The sequence below is a fragment of the Cervus canadensis genome, chromosome 13, assembly GCF_019320065.1.
Source record: "Cervus canadensis isolate Bull #8, Minnesota chromosome 13, ASM1932006v1, whole genome shotgun sequence".
Taxonomy (NCBI): domain Eukaryota; kingdom Metazoa; phylum Chordata; class Mammalia; order Artiodactyla; family Cervidae; genus Cervus; species Cervus canadensis.
This window is the reverse complement of record NC_057398.1, coordinates 28307080-28327402: the sequence shown is the minus strand read 5'-3', so window position 1 is coordinate 28327402 and position 20323 is coordinate 28307080. Positions and strand designations below refer to the sequence as shown.

Genomic DNA, 20323 nt, shown 5'->3' with positions numbered 1-20323 from the left:
TTGCATAGGTCTCACCCTCCTCATTCCTCACCCCAAAGCCCATAACTTCCTGCTCCAACCAGCTGTGCCTTTGGCTCAGAAAGACCCTGGGGAATGGGGTCCAGTCATGGGGACCCATAGGTACCCTTTCTCCAAGCCCCAGCAAAGCTGCAGAACTGAGAAGGCATTTTTACTGAGGAGACCAGAAAGCCACAGGGCCATCCATAATGGGAGGGTGCCAGTGTAGACCATAAGCCAGTGACATTGCACCGTCATGGACGAGTCATGCTCTCATGGAGCCTCGCCCTCATCGCTGTGGTCAGATGAGCACGTCACATATTCCCTCATTTAACAAGCATTTATCGACGAATGACTGCAATGTGACAGTCTGGGTTAGGTCTGGATGTGGCAGGACTGAGCCACTGCCAGGCCACAGCCTAGACCACGGCTGTAGGCAGGGCTGGGAAGCAACTCTGAAGGGGCAGGTTACTCAGAAAGCAGGGAGAAGGTCACAAATGCTGGTGAACAAACTGGCACTCACTTGCTGGTCTCATGTCCCACATACAGATTGACCCTTAGACATGTAGCACACATATGTCTTCACCGCAACGTGCAGGTGGTCACTGGTGGCCTCCCAAACGGAGTCGAACGGCAGCCCTGCAGCTCTGCCTCCCCTCCTCGAGGAGGGCCAGGGCCACTGGATCTGCCCGCCCCTCACCATTTCTGGGCGTGCAGAGCTGGTCAGGCAGGGTCTGAGGGGGCAGACCCGGGACCCCATCCCCCTTCCCCACCCCCCATCCCCAGCCCCCCATCCCCACCCCCTATCCCCACCCCAACTCCGAGGCGCTCAGGGCTGGGCGCCTGTCTGCACAATCCTAAACAGTCCATCGGAGGAACGCGGAGGCCGGCCTTGCTGGGCTCCCGCCTTCTTGCACGGCTCCAGCCCCACTCGGGGCACGCGCACGAGGGGCTCTCACGGCTCTAGACCCTGCAGGTTCTCATACTCGTGGCGGGAGGCCTCTGGGATCCTGCGGGCGGAGACAGAGTTCGACTGGGGCCCACCTGCGATCCCGCCCCCTAGCCCCGGTCACGCCCCCAAGCCCGGGCCACGCCCCGAGGCCTTCCTGTCCCCGCCCCCGCCGCCACCGCCCCTGGCCGGGACTCTTCCCTCCACAGTCCCTGATGCTCCACTCACGCCGCCGGCGCCCGGGACGGCGCGGGTCCGGGGCTACAGCCGGGGTCGGCGGGCGAGACGCCCAGGTTCAGCGAGCCGCGCTCTTCGGGCCGCTCGCACTGAGGGGAGGGGCCCCTGGTCACCATGGTGATGCCAGCGCAGGCTTCGCCCCGGCCCGGCCCCGCCCCCACAGGCTCGCGGAGGCGCAGCTGTTCGCCCTGGATGTACCGCTGCAGCGCCAGGTACACGAACTTGTACTGCGCCTCGGTCTGCACCATCCCTGAGCGCTGCCGCCGCACCAGTTGAATCGTCTTGGGGACGTCGATGTCGCAGTCTAATCCTGGAGAGGAGCGTGCTCAGAGCAGAGCGGGGCCGGCAGGGAGAAGGCGGGATGGCTAGATGCAATGGGCGGGGCCGGCAAGAGCAGGGGGCGGGGTTACGTGGGGGCGGGGCCTTCCTGGGGCGGCTCACCCTGCCTGCGAATGACGTCCACCAGGATGTCAATCACAATGATGGTGCCAGTGCGTCCGATGCCAGCGCTGTTGGGGCGGACCAAGGAGGCCTGTGGCCAGTTGACAGGACAGAGCCGTGGCCGCTTCCCCGGTCGCACCTGTACCGCTGGCCCCGCCCCATCCCCGGTCGCACCTGCAATGGACTACCATGGGTCCGGCCCCCGGCATGCTGCTCTGGGCCCGGTTCACCTCGTCCAGGAAGCTAAGGACGCCGGTGGGCTCGGCCGGGACGCCGTGGTCCGGCCAACTGAAGTACTGGTAGTGCTTCACTGTGTGCCGCGACTCCTCCTGGGCAGGGTGGGCTGGTGAGTGCCAGCTGGGAGGTCTGGGCTGTCCCAAGCGCCTCGGGCTGCTGTGACCCTTGGTTGGGAGGGGCACAGGGACTGAACCGAGGAGAGACAGGGCGTGGCCCAGCGGGGTTTGCCAGAAGGAGTGACCAGCAGAGCCCAGACAGAGCAGGAGGGAGTGGGAGGAAAAGATGGGATTCAGGGCTTGGAGGACCCGCAGACGGCCCCAGGCAGCTCAGGTGCCTGGGGAAAGGAAGAAGGATGGTCCTGGGGAGGAGCAGCTTCCAGGAAGTGAATTCTATTTAAGAAGGGCCAAACGCAGAGGCTTGCAGGAACCCCGGTGGTTATCAAAGGGAACTGGCCAGGAGGGAAATGTGCCTGGGAGAGGCACAGGCACCAGTGGCATACAAAGAAGGCCGAAGGTACTGAGACGGCCAGGGAGGAACTGGAAGGAGAGGCCTGTATGGGTATGAGGCCACCCTGGAGCCAGACAGCTGGGTTGAAAACTTGCCCGACTGGGATCACTGCCCAGCAGGGCCCAGGCCAGGACTTTGCCCACTGGGTTGAGCGATGTCGAAGCCACCAAAGCCACTGGGGCTGGGTGGAGGCTGGGCCAGCCCAGTGCAGACCTGGGGACTTCAAGAGCACGTCACCCTGGTCCCACAGCTCCTGAGGCTCTTCAGGCTCACCTGGTCTGGCCTCCACACCTGCAGCTCCCGCACACAATAGCCCTGGGCCCAGTGCTCAGCCATGTTGCACACATGCAGGTGGCCATACTCTTGGCTGCCGTGCAGCTCTGGCCAATATCGGAAACACTTGTTCTGGGGGGTGGGGGTATGGCATTAGCCATGCTGGAAGACCACCAGCACCCATGCCCCACCTCCCTGCGGGGCACACACGGGGTCTCTCCAGGGCCCTCGCTGTGCCCCAGCATCTCTAAGACTGAAGAAGCAAAGCTGGGCCAGCACCACACAGGTCCGGTGGGGCACACAGCAGGAGGGGAGGAACATGAGCTGGAGCTCCTACCCGGCCTCGCTCCACCTCCCTGGTGGTCATGACGATGACACGCGTGTTCTCCTGGTGCACCATGGCCCAGAAAGCAGCCACTGTAGTCGGCAGACAGCCCTGGGTGGCGATGTACACCTTGCCCAGTCCATGGCCTGGCTTCTCCTCTGGGTCACTCTGAAAGAAGGTGGGGTCAGCTGCCTGCTGTTTCCAGGAATTCAAGTGCCAGAGAACCAATTCAAGTTGATGCAAATGATATGCAAAGTAGCCCAAGTGGCTCACACATGGTCCATGGAGGGTGGGAGGGGCTTAGGACCAATATTTAATCCAGCAGTTTCTGGATTGGCCCCTCTGAGGACCCAGTTGCAGACTGCTGCACCCTCCCTGAGTATCTGTTGTCTTTCCAAAGTCCACAGACCACTCCAGGAGCTCCAGGCTCATTATTATGGGGAATGGAGTGACCAGGGTTTGATTCATGTAGGCCACAGGTGCAGCAGGCCAAGTACCCACCCTGATGTAGTTGGCGTTGATGTAGTCGGCTCCAGGCACTCTGTCATCCACATCACGAAGGATGACACGAGTGGTATCAACTGAGAAGGGAAGATGTGGCTCAGGTCTCCAGGGAAGAGGGACCCCCACTGACCTGTGGTGAGCAGAGGCAGAGGACGAAGGGGCAAGAGAGGGCATCGCACCAGTGGTGGGGAATGACCCCTGCCTCCACCCCCCAGGACCCCTGTGCCAGATGGGCCCTGCACTTGGTGGGTGAGGACCTGGTCCCCATGTGACCCCAGCCCCAGCCTCACAGGGAAGGATGTTCTTGTATCGATTCTTGGGCTTGTTCTCCGGCCGCTGGCCTTCCTTCCGGGGGTACAGGAGCCGGCATTCCTGCTGCTGCAGCATCTGGAGGAGTGGGGCTTTAGCCTGTGGCCCTGACTTTTCCCCAGAGCCCTCAACACCCGCCATACACGCCCTGACCCACACCCCTCTGCTGGCCCTTGCCGCAGCCCAGAGGATGGGAGTCTGAGGGGGGGCAGTGGGCAGCAGGCTGACACCTCGAACTCCTCCCAGAAGCCCTGCTTGGCCTTCTCGCTGGCATCCGTGGCCTCGCTGAGCTCCTGCACACGGCTCTCAATGCTTGCAGCGCTGATTCTCGTGGCCTTGAGGGGCTGGCAGGTAGAGGCTTGAGTCCAAGCTTAGCAAGGGCCAGTGGACCCCAGAGCGCCCTGGCCCCCACACCCTTGCCTTCAGCCACCCTGCCCCAGCACTGCTTGGTGCCCTTTTTCCCTGGTGGGGCTATGCCAGAGTCCCTTGTCCCCCAGAGGGAGAAGCTCACTCAGACCCTAAGGTTCAGGTGCCTGGGGACATACCTGCCGGAGATGCACCACAACCCCTGACCTCTCCACCATGGGGTTCTTCCTGTAGCGCTCCACCAGATCTCCAAGGGTGTCGAACTGCTCACCACCTCCCACGTCGTACTTCCCATCTGGCTGTGGGGTGGCAGTGAGGGCCTGGTGGCTGCCCCCTCCCCAAGCCAGACCCCCACCCCCACTCCTGCCTCTTACCTGGAAGTGGATCATGATGTGGGTGACGCGCGGCTGGCGGTCCACCCTGTCCAGCTGCTGCGTGAGCACTGACAGCACAAAGTCCCCAGGTTTGCTCTGACTCTCCCGAACCAGGAAGCTGCCCGGACGCCCTTTCTCCATCAGCAGCTTCTCAGCCTCCTTTCCAGACAGATGCCCATGATACCACCTGGCCCAGGGCAGTGCATGTAAGACAGGAGGCCCTGAACTGGCCAGGTGAGGGGCACAGACCCACGAGTAGCTGAAGTCTCTGAGGCACAGACACCAAGAGAGACACACACCCACCCAGACCTCACAGGCCCGGGCAGTACCCGCACCCAGGCCAACCTGGGTCAGCCGTGCCCACCTCTTGGACCCTTCTGCAAGCCTCCTCCAAACCTCTAACCGAGAAAGCAGCAGGAAGGCGAGAGCCCTGCAGGGCCCCAGGGTGGCCACCAGGTGGCAGCCTAGTCCTCAGCAAGGAGGGGGCCAGGCGGTCTCCCCAGGCCAGCCCCACCCGGCTTCCTCAGCAGGTGCAGCTGGCTCAGGCCTCCGCCATGCAGCCGGGGAAACCGAGGCTGGGAGACCTGCTCTCCCCAGGTCACCAGCCAGGCGGGCAGAGGGGAGGCTGGCTGCAGCTCTTCCACAGGCAGCCCTCTGTGGCTGGTGCCTGGGACCTGGAGAACTGAGGCCAAAACCCCTGAGGAAGCAGTGCTTTATGCTCCCTCATCTCTGCCACAGTTGTGCCCAAGCCTGACCTTGAGTCCTGGGGGCAGAAGAAATCCAGAGGCCATGCTATCGACCCCTCCCCCTCGGACCCTCGCACACACACAACTGCGGACACAGATGTTGGCCAGATGCAGACGCAGCCGCTCACCGTTCCGACGTGGGGTCCTGGCAGCCCAGCGGGTGCCGGAGCTCCACAGGGGCCCCACCACGCTCTCGGAGCAGCCCCCCACACTGGCCTGTGTAGTGCTGCACCAGCTCGGCCAGCGTCGCGAACTTCTCCCCTCCATACAGATCGTAGTAGTCACCTGTGTTCTGGATCTTGATGTGGGTCACCTCATTGTGGCGCCTGGAAGGGCCAGTGCACCGCCACCATCAGGGCCACTGCTCCTGCCAACCACCCTCCTTCCCATGAGCACTCAGCTTCCCGAACAGCCCCGGCAGTGTTCCTGCCCTGACGTCTTGGCTTCTGCCATCCCTCTGCCGGGAACAGCCACAGCCAAGGTCAGGTCCCTCCCTTCTGCAGGTTCCTGCCCAGTCAGTGTCCAGGTCTCATCCTGGGTGGCGGGCACCCGGCCCCCAGTGCCCCCGGGGCAGCCAGGACTGGGTTTGGTGGCCACAGGCCTGGTGGCATGGTGGCCTGGTGGCCAAGGCTGGGGCAGCCTGTCAGGACAGACTCTCCCTCACCCCAGACCACCTCCCCAGGGGCTCTGAAGGACAGGGGGCTGGACTGCTTCTCCCAGGGGCCCCGTGTGGCTAGGGAAGCCCCAGGTAAGAACAGAATGCCTGTCGCTCGGTTGAAGGAATTCTACCCTGAGGACTCATCCCACCTGCTGCCTCAGGTTTAGCAGAAAACCCAGAAAAACCTGGAGTGCTTTTGGAAGACCCCCCTCCCCAGACCCTAGACTGACCTGCCTCACGCAGGGTGGACAAGCGTCCAGCTGTCCACTCTGCTGGTCATGGCCCCTCCTGCCCATCCTCCCTACACATTGGCCCTTTCAGGGCTCTGGCCAGATTTCCAGTGAGTGGCACCCCCAACAGATGGGGGTACAATCACAGCCACTGAGGCCCCTCAGAGGGATGAGGGGGTCTCACTGACCAGGGCCCACCTCATTGAGCCATCGCTGAAGGTCTAAGCGGCCCCTCCTGCCCAGGGGCCACCTGGCCAGGAACACCAGGCCCCCCCAGATCTTGCATGTCTAGCCCCCAGCAGAGGTCCCTGCTGCTCAGAATGCTGTCCACCAGCCCTCTGGGAGGACTAGGGAGCATGACCCCTTGCTGTGCCCCCAGCTGAGGTTGTTCCCACCCTTTGAGGTCCCCCAGGGCCTTGGGTCTGTCCACCCTGCACCACCCACCCACCTGACAGACAGTGTGAAGCCCCCGGGGCAGCTCTTGCTGGGTCTTGCCAGAAAGCTTCCGTGCTGGCCACTGGACATGAGAAGCTGCTCAGCTTCAACTCCACTGATGTTGGGGTGAAACCACCTGAAATGAAGAGGGAGAGCTGCTGATGAGAGAGCTGGGAGATACTGGGCCATCCTGACCACACCCACGATGCCTGCTGGGGCCGCCCTGTGCCCACCCCCATCCTTGGGCTGTGTCCACAGGGTCTGGGGTCTGTGGGGAAGGAGGTGAGGCTGGGAGCAGTCAGGGACATAGATGGGCAGAACCTTTCCCACAGTGGCAGGTGGGCAGGGCAGACCCACCCCCGCAGAAAGACACCAACAGAAACCTCAGCTCAAGCCTTCTGCCGTCTCTCCCCCACTCACTGCCCACCTGGAGTCCCAGCTCAGCCAAAGGCACTCGGGATCCCCCATGGCCACCCAGAGCTCCCTTCCTCCCCTCACAGCCTGGCAGCGGTGGCCCCGCCCCTCCCACCTTCTCCACCCCTCTCTGTCCTGCCACCACCCTCTCCCGAGGCACCCTGGCAGGGCTTGTCAGTCATTTGAGCAGCGCCTCTGGGAGAAGAGCACAGCCCACAGGCCCAGGTCCACCCTCCACCTGCTGCTGCCCACCAGCCTCTGCCCCTCACCACACAAGGCCATGCACCGCAGGGCCCCCTGTACCAGCTGTTCTCTACTCCCGGCCCACATTGCATGACTGAGACCCTCTCCCCTCTCTTTGATGTTTATTCTGCTTCATTGTTTTTCATAGCACTGAAAACCGTCCTAACATATGTTACTTATATATTGGCCTATCTCCTACGGGAGGATTTAAGTTCCACAAGGGCTGAAAACATTCCGTGCAGTGTGTACACCAGGGTGGAAAACAGAGCCTGGATATTAACAAACATACGTGAATTCAGAAGTGAATGATTAATGAACCTAAGGTGGGTGGTGAGTGGTGGGTGAGCTGGGCTGGGTGGCTGGCAGGGGCAGGTCAGGAAGGCCAGAGAGTCGTCATTTATTCTGCTGGGGGTCCAGGCTGAGAGGGGCTCAACCCTGCCCTCTCCCACTGCTGCCCTGAGACCACCCTCACAGTCACCCCCATGAGATGGGGGGACAGGTCAGGGGGCCTTCATCAGGGCTCCACAGGTGCCCAGGGCTGAGATCATAACTGCTATTTTCTTTACCTTTCGTCCAGTTAGGGCAAGAATTTCTGGGCTGGGGGTTAAATCTACTCGTGTGGTGGCCCCAGAGCATCTCGGGGCAGGGGCCGACCCCCAGTGGGCCACTGTAACAGTAACTGGACTTCTCTGGCAACAGTGTGTCTCCCACAAGGGTGCCAAAGGTCACTGCAGGAGGGTCTTGCGCCCTCTGGTTCAGAGGTATGTGTCCCTGGTTCACTGCACAGATGACACACGGTGTCCAGGGTAGTCCTGCCCCCTGCCCTGCCTCCAGTGGGACACCAGGGCCCCTGACTCCAATTCTGTCACCTGCCACCTCCAGGCCCTATCCAGCTGTTCACAGTCATAACCTGGGCACAGGTGAGGCAGGGGTTGATGTGCCCTGGACAGACCCTATCCTGTCCTATCCTTGCAGATGACCCCAGACCATGCTGCTCCGTTGAGATCTTTCTGGAATGGGAGTCAGTTCACGCCTCTTCCAGGTCCTCCTGCCCCTCCCTCTGCCCCATCCTGTGTTCCGTTTGCCCCTGCTTTCAGCTGCTTCCTTACTCCTCCAACAAGCCATCTGTGCTCAATCTATACCTCACTGTCTGATGCTCAGCCCAGGGCAGGTGTGGGGTGTGCAAGTGAATGGATCGAAATTCAGCACGATCATAATCCCAGTTCCTGGGTCACAGTGGCCACATTTCACTGCTGAAAGCCATGTGTGGCCAGTGGAGGCTGTCGACTGCATGTGGGAAAGAATCATTTCCACCATCACAGAAAGGATTGTCCTGCACTGGTCCACACTGCTGAGTCCCCACAGACCAATTTCCCTGGGCTCTCAGGGTCTCCTCCGGCCTCCTGGGGCTGGTGGTCAGGTCTTCTTCCAGAAACATGACCTCCACTTGGGAGTTCTCCACACTCTCCTCACCTCACCTGGCCTGGGTCCCCCTCCTCCTCTGACCCCGTGGTGTTGGAACCTCCCCACTGTGCCCTCCATGTGTCTCCACATCCACACACTAGGGATCCAGCCCCACCTGGGATCAGAGCTTCAAGCTCACAGACACAAGCCTTTCCAGCATCTCTGTCTGAAAAGGTAACAGCATCTCTCTCTTGATATTTGCAAGATTCAAAAGTCCTGACAAGGCCCCTGAGGCCCTGTTCCACACAGTTCTCGCTTAGTGAAGAGTCACTGCCTGACATTGCCCAGGTCCCTGCCCTCAAATCCCCAGCACTCTCCCAACTCTGCACCCTCTTGTCCTGACTTTCAAACGCCCAAGACCCAACTACTTTTCCCACTCCTCTGGGACCAGTGCCCACTGGCTCTTGCCTGGACTGCAGTATTGATTTCAGGCCCCATCCATGACCCCTGGCTGAGCCATGGAAAACAGACGGGTTCTCAGAAAACACACATCAGAGCCGCGTAAGCCTTGTTAGTGGCCCTGGGTGGCTTTCAAGATGCGTGCTCACCTCAAGGACCGCCCCCTCCCCCACTGGAAAGCACCCTCCCATCCCGTTGTTCATCCCTCTGTTCACCGACCTCACCCCTCATCTGGCCACCTCTGGCTGGTCCTGCAGGCCATGGCTCACACTCCCTCTCTGTTCATTTCCTGAGAGACACACCCCAGACCCTACCCTGCAGCACTGCAGCTCCATCTCTGCCCCTCCTTCCACGTGTGACAGCTGCAACAGCAAGCAGGCAGGTGTGTACAGGTTCTGAGTTTACCTGTCCCCCACCCCCGCCATGTCTTCACTGTCAGATGTGAACCACGGGGAGGGCAGGCTCTCTTATTACCTCCATGGCTCCCCAGGGTCCACATATTGGTTCTGAGAGGCCCAGAAGCTCAGGTGACCTGCCCGGGGCCACCCAGCACTCCCATTTAGCTCTCCCTGGGGGAGGGAGGTATCCTGCCAGCCAGTCACTTCCTGGGCATGTTTTGGGCCTGGGGTCTCGAGCTCCCTCCCATGCTGGCTCTAGAGGGGCAGTTTTGGATGAGTAGTCCAGCAGGTGAGGCTGCCAGGGAAGGTTTCCTGCGGTAGGAGCTGCCCCAGCATGAGTTCTAGGGCCAGTCATAAAAGAGCAGGCCAAGCCACCAGGAAAAGGGTGAAGGCCTCCTGCTGCCAGAGGCACTGCAGTGTGGTGGTGGTGGGGGGACTGGAACCCAGAGGAAGGTTTCTGACCTCCATCCTGGGGCCACCAACTCTGCTGAACCACGTCCTGTCCCAGATGCCCACCCCCAGGCCCCAGCAGCCTCTGACTCCAGTACGAGATGGGCAATACCCAGAGTGTGAGGGTAAGGGTAGAAGAGGCACCCGAGCTACAGAGCAGGGTGAAGGACGCACTGTCCTTTCAGGGACTCTTGCTCATACTTTCTGTCCCTCTGTCCTCCCCACAAGCTGCCTGCCGTCTGTCAGGTGGAAATCCCCAGAGGGGGGGCATCCTGAGCGGTCACAGCAGCTCACACCGCTGCCTGCCTGCAACCCCAGGCTGAGGCAGGCTTCACACCCCCCACCAGGCTGAGATGTGGAGTCAGGTGTCCGGCAGGTTAGTGCAGTCACGGCCCTGGCTGCAGGGTGGGAGGAGGTGGGAAGCTGCAAGTCCCATTTCCAATCTCCACACCAGGGTCACTTCTGTGCCGAAGGGCTCCCTGCTCTGTGGCAGGTCAGTGACTCAGTTCTGCCCTTGTCACATGGTCAGGCAGGTCCGGGAGAGGGGCAGGTGGGGTTGGCAGGATACACTGGGCTCCCCACCGAGTCAAACATCTTGGGCCCTTCAAGGTCCAACTGAGCCCGGTCAGTGCTCAGGAGCCCAAGAACAGCCCAGCCTGAACCCACTGGCCAATGTCTGGTCCACCTCTCTGTGTGGCCTTGGTGTTTCATCAGTAGATGGGACACCCTGGGACCCTGGGAGTTCCATGAATGGCCTGTGGACATGCTATATACACGGTACCTGCAGGAAAGACACTGTTGGGATGATGGGAGATACACAGAACAGAGGGGAGGACCCCAGGCTGGAACTCCAGGGCTGAGGACCACAGAACACAGTTAGTGTCTGTCTCCATCTCCCTACCCCAGCCCCTCCTGGTCCCTGTTTATGCCGGCCTGTCCTGTCTATGCAGAACTGAATTAACCAGAGACATGCTTTCCTCTCCAACCTGGAACACAAGGGGAACTCGAGGGGGCTCAGTAGCCCCCCATAGGACCCAGCCCCCTCCCAAGCACCAATATCAACACATCAAACCTCAGTGCTAGGCAAGACCTGAGCCCAGCCCTGCCCACAGTCGGAGTCCCAGGGCAAGTGGTGCCGATGGTGATGCCGGTTGACCCACAAACCACAGGGCAACGGGAAGGGGCCGCTGAGTGGGAGCAAGCAGGGGGGAGGGGATGTGTTTCGCTTGGGATTTGGTTGGGCCTGCCCAGGCCTGATAGGGCTGTGGGCAGTGACCCAAGGGTCAGAGGAGTGACAGTCCAGATGGTCATCACAGGGTGGGGCGGGAGGGTTGGCAAGGGCAGGCAGAGCCCCACCCGGGGCTTTCCCCGGCTGGCCCAGGGTCACATGAACATGACACAGACATGACCTTTTCTGAGCACCAGAACTTGCCTGGGGGACAAAGAAATGAGGCTCAGGGGAGCCTGAGGGTCATTCCAAACAGCTCCCAAATGCCCTCCTCCCTGAGCTCCAGCTGGATGTTACATCTTGGAACCACAGGACTCTAGGCTGACAGGCTCTTGGAGATCAACTCACTTACACTGTTCCTGAGGCTTAGAGGGCCATTGGCCCTGCCAGAGGCCACCTTGCCAGGCCCACCACACCTCCTGTAGGGGTTCTGGGGCCCTCACCACTGAGGCACTGCCCTGGACCCACAGATCAGATCTTGTCCAGCCCCTCACTGATCTAGGGAGTTACTCGGGGCCTTAGGGCAACCCCTCCTGTGACCTCCAGCCTCAGCCAGCCCCAGAGAAAGGTGTTCTGGATGCACCAAGTGCTAGAAACTAGTGACAGGCGTCTCACACCGGTGTGGCTCCCCACTGACATCCACATCCAGCTAGAGTCTGAGCTCACATGAGTGTGTGCACAACCAGGGAGTGGGGATCTGGTAGAAAGGGCAGGAAGTACCCCTTCCTGCACATGCCCCACCTTTCCTCTTCATGGGGGCAGAGCTGCGTCCTATCCTGGGTTGCACACACACCATTGCCAGGGATCTCGCCCCTAAACCTGGCCCTTAGGAGAGCCTGGGAAGGGATGAGCCTACCTTGCAGGTCAAGGGGCTTCCAGGATGCTCCCAGTCCTGAAACTGGGGAAGGTGGACCCCCAGGTGGAAAACATCTCTGGTGGCCAAAAGGAAGGCAAGGAGTCCAGGAGAGTGAGAGAGAGAGGATCTGTCAGTGACTGGACACCTGCTGTCCACTCTAGGCTCCAGCGGCTGCCATGCAAGAGCACCATCCATTCCCTAGGGTCAGGGAACCTCTGACCTCCTCCCAGGCCCAGCCCCAGATTGAAAGAGTCCTTTCCACCGGCCAGAGTGAGACTAGGCCTCACTGTCCCGGGACCCAGGCATCTGCCCCTGGCTGTGGAGATGTCACAGGTCACACGTGGAGATGACATGTCAGAAGGTCAGGCCTGGGGGCCACCGGTCAGAAGGAGAAGACGTCCCAGGTCGCATCTCTCCCGCACCCCCTGTCCGCACCCGTCGGCCCAAAGCGCATGTGGTGGGGTCCAGCGTCAGGCCACTGGGTGGCCAGGCTCACCTGCGCGAGGTCATGTCTGCTGGGCTCCAGCTCTCTTGCAGCTCTGAGGGGGCCCCGCCTACCCAGAGGATCCGCCCATCAGAGCCCCGCCCACCTGGACCCGCCCCTTCCAAGGAGCCCCGCCCACTGAGAGGTCCCGCCCCTCCATATCTCCCTTAAAGGAGCCGAGCCCTCAGGTCTCGCTGCCTTGCTGGCAGGTTGGGTTAATAGCCCCAGTTCCAGAGGTCGCTCCGAGCTTCAGGACAAGGAATTCACACCATATTACGGGCTCAGAGGGCGCAGGCGCCAGGCGGCCCCGGCCGGAGCGGCCCGGAAAGTGATTAATTATCGGTTCTGCTCGTTTGGGTGCTTTCCTTCCAAGAACCTTTCTGGCTCCGCCTCTGTCCTGAGGGAGGAGGGGCTGCATTCCCCACACCCTGGAGGGAGGGGCTGGGAGCTAGAGAAGCGGGCGGAACAGGCCTCACCCGCCCTGTGTCCGGGAGAGGACCCCAAAGAGGCGGAGGTGGGAGCCCACCTGATAACTGGGTCCTTTCCTCTTACCCAGTTCTAAGCTGGGCTGCTAAGTTCCGTTCTAAGTTCCCTAAGTTCCCTTCTCCCCACTTCTGCCACTCTTCCTAGGCAATGCTGACACCTCTCTGACTGCAGGGCCCTTACTCCTGCTACAGATTCCCCTGCCAGGTCCCTGGGGCCCACTGGCCAATCGCGTGGGGACTCCACCCTTCCTTGCCTGTGCTCCTAACTTTGGGATCCCCATTAGGAGCCTCAGCGCCTGCCCAGCACCCCACCCCCTCCCCTTCTCAAGAGTGGTACACCACACCATGGCTTGGAACCTTCTGCTGCTTGCAACCCCGACCCCAAATCCCCAGCTGAGCTCTTCCCCTTCATGCTCCCACAACTTTGAAAGCCCTGCACCCTCAGCACTGGTTACCCTGAGAGCCCCTCCTGGAAGCATCAGCTCCCAGAGCACCCATTCCTGGTCCTCCCAGCATAGAGGTCTCCTCTCCCATCATTCAGCACCAAGTAGAGCCACCTACTCCCCAGTGTGCCTGGCCTCAGCCCAGATTCCCCTTTGCCTGATAACCCATGGCCTTGTGGATTCCATTCAGGTGGCCTCAGCTCCTCAAACCTAGCCACTCCAGATGCTACAGGAAGGCCCCCCAGGTGCTTCAGCACCTCAGTCAGTGTCTTCTCCATCCCATGTCCAGCCCAGCACAGGCCCACCCCATCCCCACCCGCCAGGGTTCCCCCCAACCCATCCCGACTCTGCCACAGGCCCCTTTTACCCTTAGTATAGCCAACCTGCTGTCCTCACAGCCCCTCTTCCCACCCTGTGCTCACAGACACACAGATGTAGGCAAACATGCACACACATGCACACATGGCAGGACCTGCCATCCCTAAGGAGGCTACCTGGGGTGCAGGCCTCATGGACCTACCTGGCCAGCCCCATGTACAACAGTGTGTGCACTCACTGCACAGGGTCTCCTTGCCAAAAGCAGCCCCCACCCCAGCACCCTTCCTCCATCCAGAGCCACCTAAAGGAGGTTGAAGCCTGCACGCCACCATGAAGCTGAGCATCATGGCGCTCTCAGGACAGAAACCAGCCAGGTGGGAGAGCGTAGGGCCAGTTGGGGCTGAGGGGGGTGGCATTGGTGTGGAAACACACAAGCACCTGTTGAAAGTGTTCAGACTTTATTTCACGGTGATTGACACAGACACAGGTTGGAGTTAGTAACAGAACATATAAGGCCCCTCCAGCCTCTGAGCCTGACCAAGCCCAGGCCTGGCTGTGAGAGAGGCTGTGGGAGGGTTGGGGTTGCCACCCCCACCACGAGAGGTGTGGGCGGCTGGGGGGACGGGACCAGATGAGACCTAACATTGCAGTTTAAGGCATTTCTGGCTTCACAGCCGTCTCTGCCACCCCTGCACCTGCCCCTTGGCCTTGGTAAGACCCCCAGTCTACTCCTGGTCACTTTTGGATAAGGACAACCACTCCTCACCCCAGAATCAGACAGAAGGTTTTCTATGTGGTGTCCTCAGCTGTCCTCGGGCCAGGACAAGAAAGACAACAGCCCCACCACCCCAGGTGTCAAATAAAATCCATACATAAAGACTCTGTGGTTGGTGGCCATGCCTGGACATGCATCCTTGAGAGGGGATGCTGGCCAAAATCAAGCAGTCCACCATGTCACAAGTGGCCCTGCTCCTTCTCAGGGTTCCTCACGGGGACTTGGGCAGTGGGAAGGGGTCACAGCCACGTCCAGGGTGGCTGGGTGGATGGGCAGGGCCAGCCATGGGCCAGGGTGCCCTGAACAGGCCTGGGCTTGGCCTCTGCTCTCCAGTGCCCTGGGATGGGTGGGCACAGCTGTAGGGAGGGGCTAGCATGGCCCCAACAATGACATTATTTCACAGGATTGGCACATGAGGCCCAGGTTCAGCAGGCCCTGGTGAGGCTGGCCCTACCCAGCACGGGCAGGGAGGAGGGGCGGCTCAGCTGGAATCCAGAAAGGCCCCAGGCCTACACAGAGGAAGGGCCCCTCCAAACCCCACAGCGCCTTGCTGGCGAGAGACAGGCCTCACCAGAGGGAATGTGGGCAACGTGTATATGCAAGGTCTGCCAACAGGCTGGAGAACACAGGGGCCAGCACAAGTGGACACTGTGCAGGCACCGCCTGAGAGGCCAGGACATAGTGTCCTGAGGCAGAGGGTCGCATCCCAAGGCTGCTGAGTGAGCCAAGTCCTCCATGTGCCGAGTTACCCTCCTGACCCTGAGAGTCCCTCGGCATCAAGTCCGTCTCTGCAGCTCGCCTGCCTGGTTAGGAGGGAGGCCGTGCCAGCAGTCCCTCCGGCCGTCACATAGGCAAGAAAATCATATCAAAAAAGCAACAAGTTTACAAAAATAGAAAATAATTACAACAGGGTGGGCAGCGGCTGCAGCGTGGTTCACAGGGCGGGGCAGGGCCGAAGCTCTGGCTTGGTGATGGCGTCCTCCAGCAGGTGCAGCGGGCGCTGGCCCACCACCACGTCCCGCAGGCAGCCCACGAAGCCTGTGCCATAGGCTTTGGGCAGGGCCTGACCCATGGGCAGCTTCTCCAGGCCACCTGCAGGAAGACAGAGGAAAGGTCACCAGGTTGTGACTCAGTGATGGGCAGGTTGGGCACTGGTGGGCAGAAAGGCTAAATGACTAGGTGAATTACCAGAGGGCTGTCAGTGCCCTGAGAGGACCAAGTGATGAGCAGGTGTGCTCCGGCTTTCTGGCCCCACCCCATCCTGGCTACAGCAGGGGCTAAGACAGGAGGGGAGGACCCCACCCCAACCCCAGCCCAGCCAGCCTGCCCACTGTCCTGGATACAGTGCCCCTCTTCATTGCCAGCCCCAGGGGGCAGAACCTGTCCCTCAGAGACCCTTGGCTACCCCTTCCCTGGCCTCCCCCACAATCACTCACCCAGCCACAGGGCTCCATCTGTGTCCAGCTGCGTGGCGCCCAGCGGGGAGGAGCCAGTCACAGGGGCCTCGTTGCCCACCTGAAGGGAACCTTCCCTCTGTTTCCTGGGGCATGGGTGGAGGGAGGCCGTCAGGGCTCCAGATCCTGACCCCCATCCCTTTCGTTCCAACACCATACCCTGGGGACCGTCACCCAGTGTCACCCTGGGGGCCAGGATGGAACGGCACCAACCCCAGGAGAATATCTGGTATCCAAGGGCCAGGGGACCTCCTATGAGAAAAGCATTGCCGGAGGGGCAGCCAGACTCAGACCAGCATCTGGGCAGAGCAGGGACTCCCCTTTCAAATCAGGGGTTTCTTGGCCATCGCTGCTTCTCCTGTACCCTCTTGTTCCTCCCTCCTCATTGGCAGTGACTTCAGGTTAGGCCACCACCAGCCCTACCCACCACCCCTCCCCCCAACACACACACCAAACTCCTACCCTGGCCACGAGTGGCTAAGCATGCCCTGGCCGGGCAAGTCCAGACACCACCCGCTGCTATTCTTGGTGGCCCCAGGCTCCCTGCTGACCTGTGTGCCCTGACCCGCAACCAGCGGTTGGTGTTGACTGGTACGGTGGAGCGCAGCACCACGGGCTGGGAGCCCAGGTCGTAAGCTAGCTGCAGGCGCCCGTCCACGATGGCCAGTGCGATGTAGTCAGCCCGCTCTGTGGCCTTGCCACTCCACAGCACCAGCCCCTGTGTGGCCTCAGTGCGCAGGCTCAGCTCAAAGTGGTTGCTCTGGAGTGCCTTCTCACTAGTGGGCAGAGAGCTGGTCAGGACCTCTGGGAAGGTGGTAGGGATGGGGCAGGGGAGGGAGGAAGGTGAGGGGTATGACTCCAGAGGCCATAAGGGCAGTGATGCCACCAGAGCTGCTTGGTGGGCAGGTGGTGGACATGACCAGTGGGACAAGAGACAGATGGTGGGGCCAGGTCAGCGATCAGAGAAGTGAGGTGGACAGACAGAGGGAGAGATCGACAGAGATGCTCGGAGAGATGGGAAGGCAGTGGGCAGACAGCAGGGGCCAGGGGCCACTGCTCACCTGGGACGGGCCCCGGAATCCAGAGTTTCAGGGCTTAGAAGCAGGAAGAGAGGGAGGCAGGTGAGCAGCGGAGCAGACAGGCTATAGAGCAGGGTGGGGCAGGACCCAGCGGCAGCCCTCTCCACACCCCCTCTTCACCAATGGAAGATGGGGGAGAAACATTCACCCCACCCACCCCAGAGCCCTGGCAGTGACACACGTGCACATACATGGGCAAACACAGAGCTGGTGGGCACGGCCCAGGCCAGGTGCAGAGGGAAAAGCTCTGACATGGGTGGCAAGAATAGTGACCGAGGGCCCCTGGCTGGGAGAGAGCCCTGGATGGGCCCCCACACACGTGCATGTGTGCACACACGGGAGCGCATGGACTCACATGCACACTGTGACACACTTGCATATGTGTGCACCCAGATGTGGGTGTGCACATGCTTGCACACGGTGCTGGTGCCCTGTGGTGAGGGGCCTGGCTGCAGGGGTGGAGGGGTAGACTGGCATCCAACACACATCTCAGAAAGGGTGATTCCCTACTTCCAAGCTAGGAAACTGAGCCCCATGCAGCACCCCACAAACCCCCATCCTCCTCCACTGGGGATGGGAAGTTCTGCCCTCGCCCTTGGGATGTGCTGCCAGGAGGGAGAGGAGCAGAGGACCAGGAAGTGGACTACTGGTGAGTGGAGATGGGGCTACTTACGCTGGAATCTCATTGGTCAGTTCGCTTGGAAACAAAGAGACAGAGACAGTGAGAAGGAAGGAGGGTGGAAGAGGAGCAGAGGTGGGCTCAGAGCAGGGGCAGGTGTGGAGTCACGCATATGGTCCTATGCAGCTGGGCAGATGGGACGGAGGGTTGAGGGGTGCCCAGCTCCAGGAGACATACTACCTCTCGGTCACAGCGTTGAGGTACTCAATGTAGGTCCGTCCATCAAAGGCCAATGCGTCCAGGTCCCCAGCTGACTTCTCAATCAAGCCTGAGAGACAGAGAGGTGAGCGCAGCCTCCGGCAGGCTCCCTCCCATGTCCAGCCTCGGCCCACGTGGGTAGCACTCACCCTTCTCACAGTGCAGTCCCGAGAAGCCCGCAGGACACAGGCACTCATAGGAGGCCTCGCGGGGGAGACAGGAAGCCCCATGGAGGCAAGGCTGACCCTCGGCCTGGGTACAAGGGTGGTCTACAAAGGACGAGACGCCCACGGCCCGCACCACGTGCTCACGGCTCAGCAGTTGGCGGCCGTTCAGGGAGACCTGGGGGGTGGGGAGTGACAGCTTCTGTCCTGCCTGCGTCCTCCGGCCCAGAGGACAGAGGCCCCCTCTGGGATGGGCCCTTCCTTGAGACTGTACCAGGGCATTGCCGCCCACCGGCCCCCTACCCTGGGCTCCCCAGGGCCCCACCCTTGCTGTACATACCAGCTGGATGGCTCCATCAAAGCCAGAGGACACGGCGGCTGCTCGGGCCAGCTTGCTGAAGTCAGGGGCCCCTCCCACAAAGAGCGGCTCCTTTAGGTTGAGGACGGTGTGTGGCACCTGTGGGGAGGTGCAGGGTAAGGGGCGGTGAAGCCCATCCACCAGCAGGAACAGGATGCGAGCCCCAGAGCAGGGCCTGCCCGCCGGTGGTGACCCACCCCGCGCCCTCCAGCATGGTGGAGGCAGTTAACCACACAGATGTAGCCGCGATGTGGGGGGCTTAGTGGGGAAGGAGCTACTCTAGGGGTGGAGGCGGCAGAAGATGGGTGAGCAGGATGAGAAGAGACGGTACCTTGCGGGATTTCTGACATCCGGAGAGCGAGCGGGGTGGGGGTTGCAGAGCAAGGGCCAGAGAGCAGTGGGAACAGAGAGGAGACACAGACAGAGGCCCAGGACAGAGGGGAGAAAAAACAGTCCGGTGAGCGCCAGCCGTGGGGCGGGGGCTGCACGCCTCCCGGGAGGAGGGGGCAGGCGGGGAGCAGCGGGGCGGCCCAGGAGACGCTGACTCACCGGGGACTCCCCCAGCACGCGGGGCCCATCGCCAACCCGCATGGCTCCTTTGCGTCCATTTCGCTCCAGGGAGACCCTGGTCCAGGCACCCAGGGCCACCGGCTCCTTGCTCCTGGAGAAGAATAGGTGCATGAACAGACTGTGGGCTCTGATGGTCTACCCGCCAGGGGCCCCAGGAACACTGAGCACCGGCCCAGTCCAGCCCCCTGCAGCAACACCCCCCCGCCCACCTGATGACCGCTGCCCCCTTGCCCAGGTCGTAGCGGAACTCCAGGAGGCCATTGTGCAGTGCCAGGGACACAAAGTCGCCCTTGCCATCTGTCTTCTGTCCATTATAGAGGAGCAGGCCGCTGGGGCTCCGAGCCAGGAATACCACCTCCAGAGCCATCTTCTCCCTGGGGCCACGGGAGGGCAGGCGGGTGACCTGATGCCCTCACTTCACAGCTGGATGGGGATTGGGCGCTGCTTCCCCTCTCCTACCCCTCTGCCCACTGACCCCAGGTCCCGCTCAAAGGTGTGCAGGCCTTTCAGTTCCAGGTAGGAGAAGCTGCTGAAGTCAGCCAGGAAGGGCTGGTTGTCCTCCGGCTCTGAGACTGTGAGGACAGGAGAGGGTCACACAGGTTTCTAGGCTGTGACTCCTGGAGCCCCCTCACGTCCCACCCTCCCTGCCCTGAGCACCACTGCCCCCACCTGTCTGGCAGAGGCTGCCCTCCCGGCCATGGGGGCACTCGCACTTGGCCTCTCCCTGGGGCAACACGCGGCAGGGGGCTGCTCCATGGCAGGGGTTCGGCTGACAAGGGTCCTTCTCGTCGGCACAGGTCGGGCCTGAATGGAGGCAGGATGGGTTCCAGGAGGCCCGAGCCCTGCCCACACAGTCCCCCAGCACCCAGCCCTATCTTGCCCTTACCAAAGTGGCCAGGTGGGCACTGACAGTGGAACCTGCCCGCCTCCAGGGCCTGGCACGGGGCCCCTCCGAAGCAGGGGTTAGGCAGACAGGGGTGGTCCCCGCACTCGCCCACTCTGGAGCTTCGAGTCGCAGACTCCGGCCAGCTGCTCAGCTCCAGCCGCTGATTGTTGACGTCCAGCAAGCGGATACAGCCCCTGAGACCGACGCTGACAGAGGTCCGCTCTAGCACCCTGCCACCAAGATGAGGGGCAGGGGTCAGAGACCAGAGGCATCCTCTCTCACAGCCAACTGTGACACTGGCGTTCCTCACGCAGTTGGGACCGCGAGTCTGGGCTGCTCCCCATCCTCACCCCCTACCCTGGTGCTCACAAGATGGGTAGTCCCACAAAC

General features: G+C 61.5%; 2 protein-coding genes across 9 annotated transcripts in view; both read right to left on the bottom strand.

Annotated features, from left to right (window-relative positions):
* Positions 1–792: 792 nt before the first annotated feature.
* LOC122452471 (tyrosine-protein phosphatase non-receptor type 11-like) lies at positions 793–12630 on the bottom strand. Of its 7 annotated transcripts, none has more exons than XR_006272709.1 (15): positions 12537–12630; positions 6602–6724; positions 5394–5591; positions 4520–4706; positions 4325–4444; positions 4010–4123; positions 3761–3857; positions 3468–3547; positions 2979–3134; positions 2642–2773; positions 1799–2025; positions 1625–1692; positions 1382–1493; positions 1175–1272; positions 793–1007 (listed from the first exon to the last, which is right to left on the bottom strand). XR_006272709.1 is itself a non-coding variant. In XM_043486113.1 (15 exons), the coding sequence occupies exons 3-15, from the start codon at positions 6676–6678 to the stop codon at positions 953–955; spliced, it is 1830 nt and encodes a 609-aa protein (XP_043342048.1). In that variant the 5' UTR covers positions 6679–6724; positions 12041–12116; positions 12537–12571; the 3' UTR covers positions 793–952. The 7 variants fall into 7 exon arrangements, 6 of the variants coding, with proteins under 6 accessions (XP_043342048.1, XP_043342047.1, XP_043342051.1 ...); XM_043486113.1 differs by adding an exon at positions 12041–12116 and having other exon boundaries at positions 1175–1493; positions 12537–12571; XM_043486112.1 differs by having other exon boundaries at positions 1175–1493.
* A 1581-nt stretch (positions 12631–14211) lies between these two features.
* The window catches only part of AGRN (agrin), a 36790-nt gene continuing 30678 nt past the window's right edge, over positions 14212–20323 (bottom strand). For both annotated transcript variants that reach the window (XM_043485181.1, XM_043485182.1), the window contains 11 exons: positions 19934–20163; positions 19717–19851; positions 19523–19619; positions 19257–19421; positions 19027–19138; positions 18460–18576; positions 18105–18297; positions 17938–18025; positions 16551–16775; positions 15982–16085; positions 14212–15637 (listed from right to left, as the gene is read on the bottom strand). In XM_043485181.1, coding sequence (XP_043341116.1) covers positions 15480–15637; positions 15982–16085; positions 16551–16775; positions 17938–18025; positions 18105–18297; positions 18460–18576; positions 19027–19138; positions 19257–19421; positions 19523–19619; positions 19717–19851; positions 19934–20163 — 1624 coding nt within the window. In that variant the 3' untranslated portion in view covers positions 14212–15479. The remainder of the gene's footprint in view (positions 15638–15981; positions 16086–16550; positions 16776–17937; positions 18026–18104; positions 18298–18459; positions 18577–19026; positions 19139–19256; positions 19422–19522; positions 19620–19716; positions 19852–19933; positions 20164–20323) is intronic.

Excerpts from the sequence above, each read along its gene's own strand:
- LOC122452471 (XM_043486112.1), bottom strand. Across the intron at positions 4,124-4,324 it reads TTGTGGTGCATCTCCGGCAG|CCCCTCAAGGCCACGAGAAT; the intron begins GTATGTCCCCAG and ends TCTACCTGCCAG. Across the intron at positions 3,135-3,467 it reads TCAACGCCAACTACATCAGG|AGTGACCCAGAGGAGAAGCC; the intron begins GTGGGTACTTGG and ends ACCTTCTTTCAG.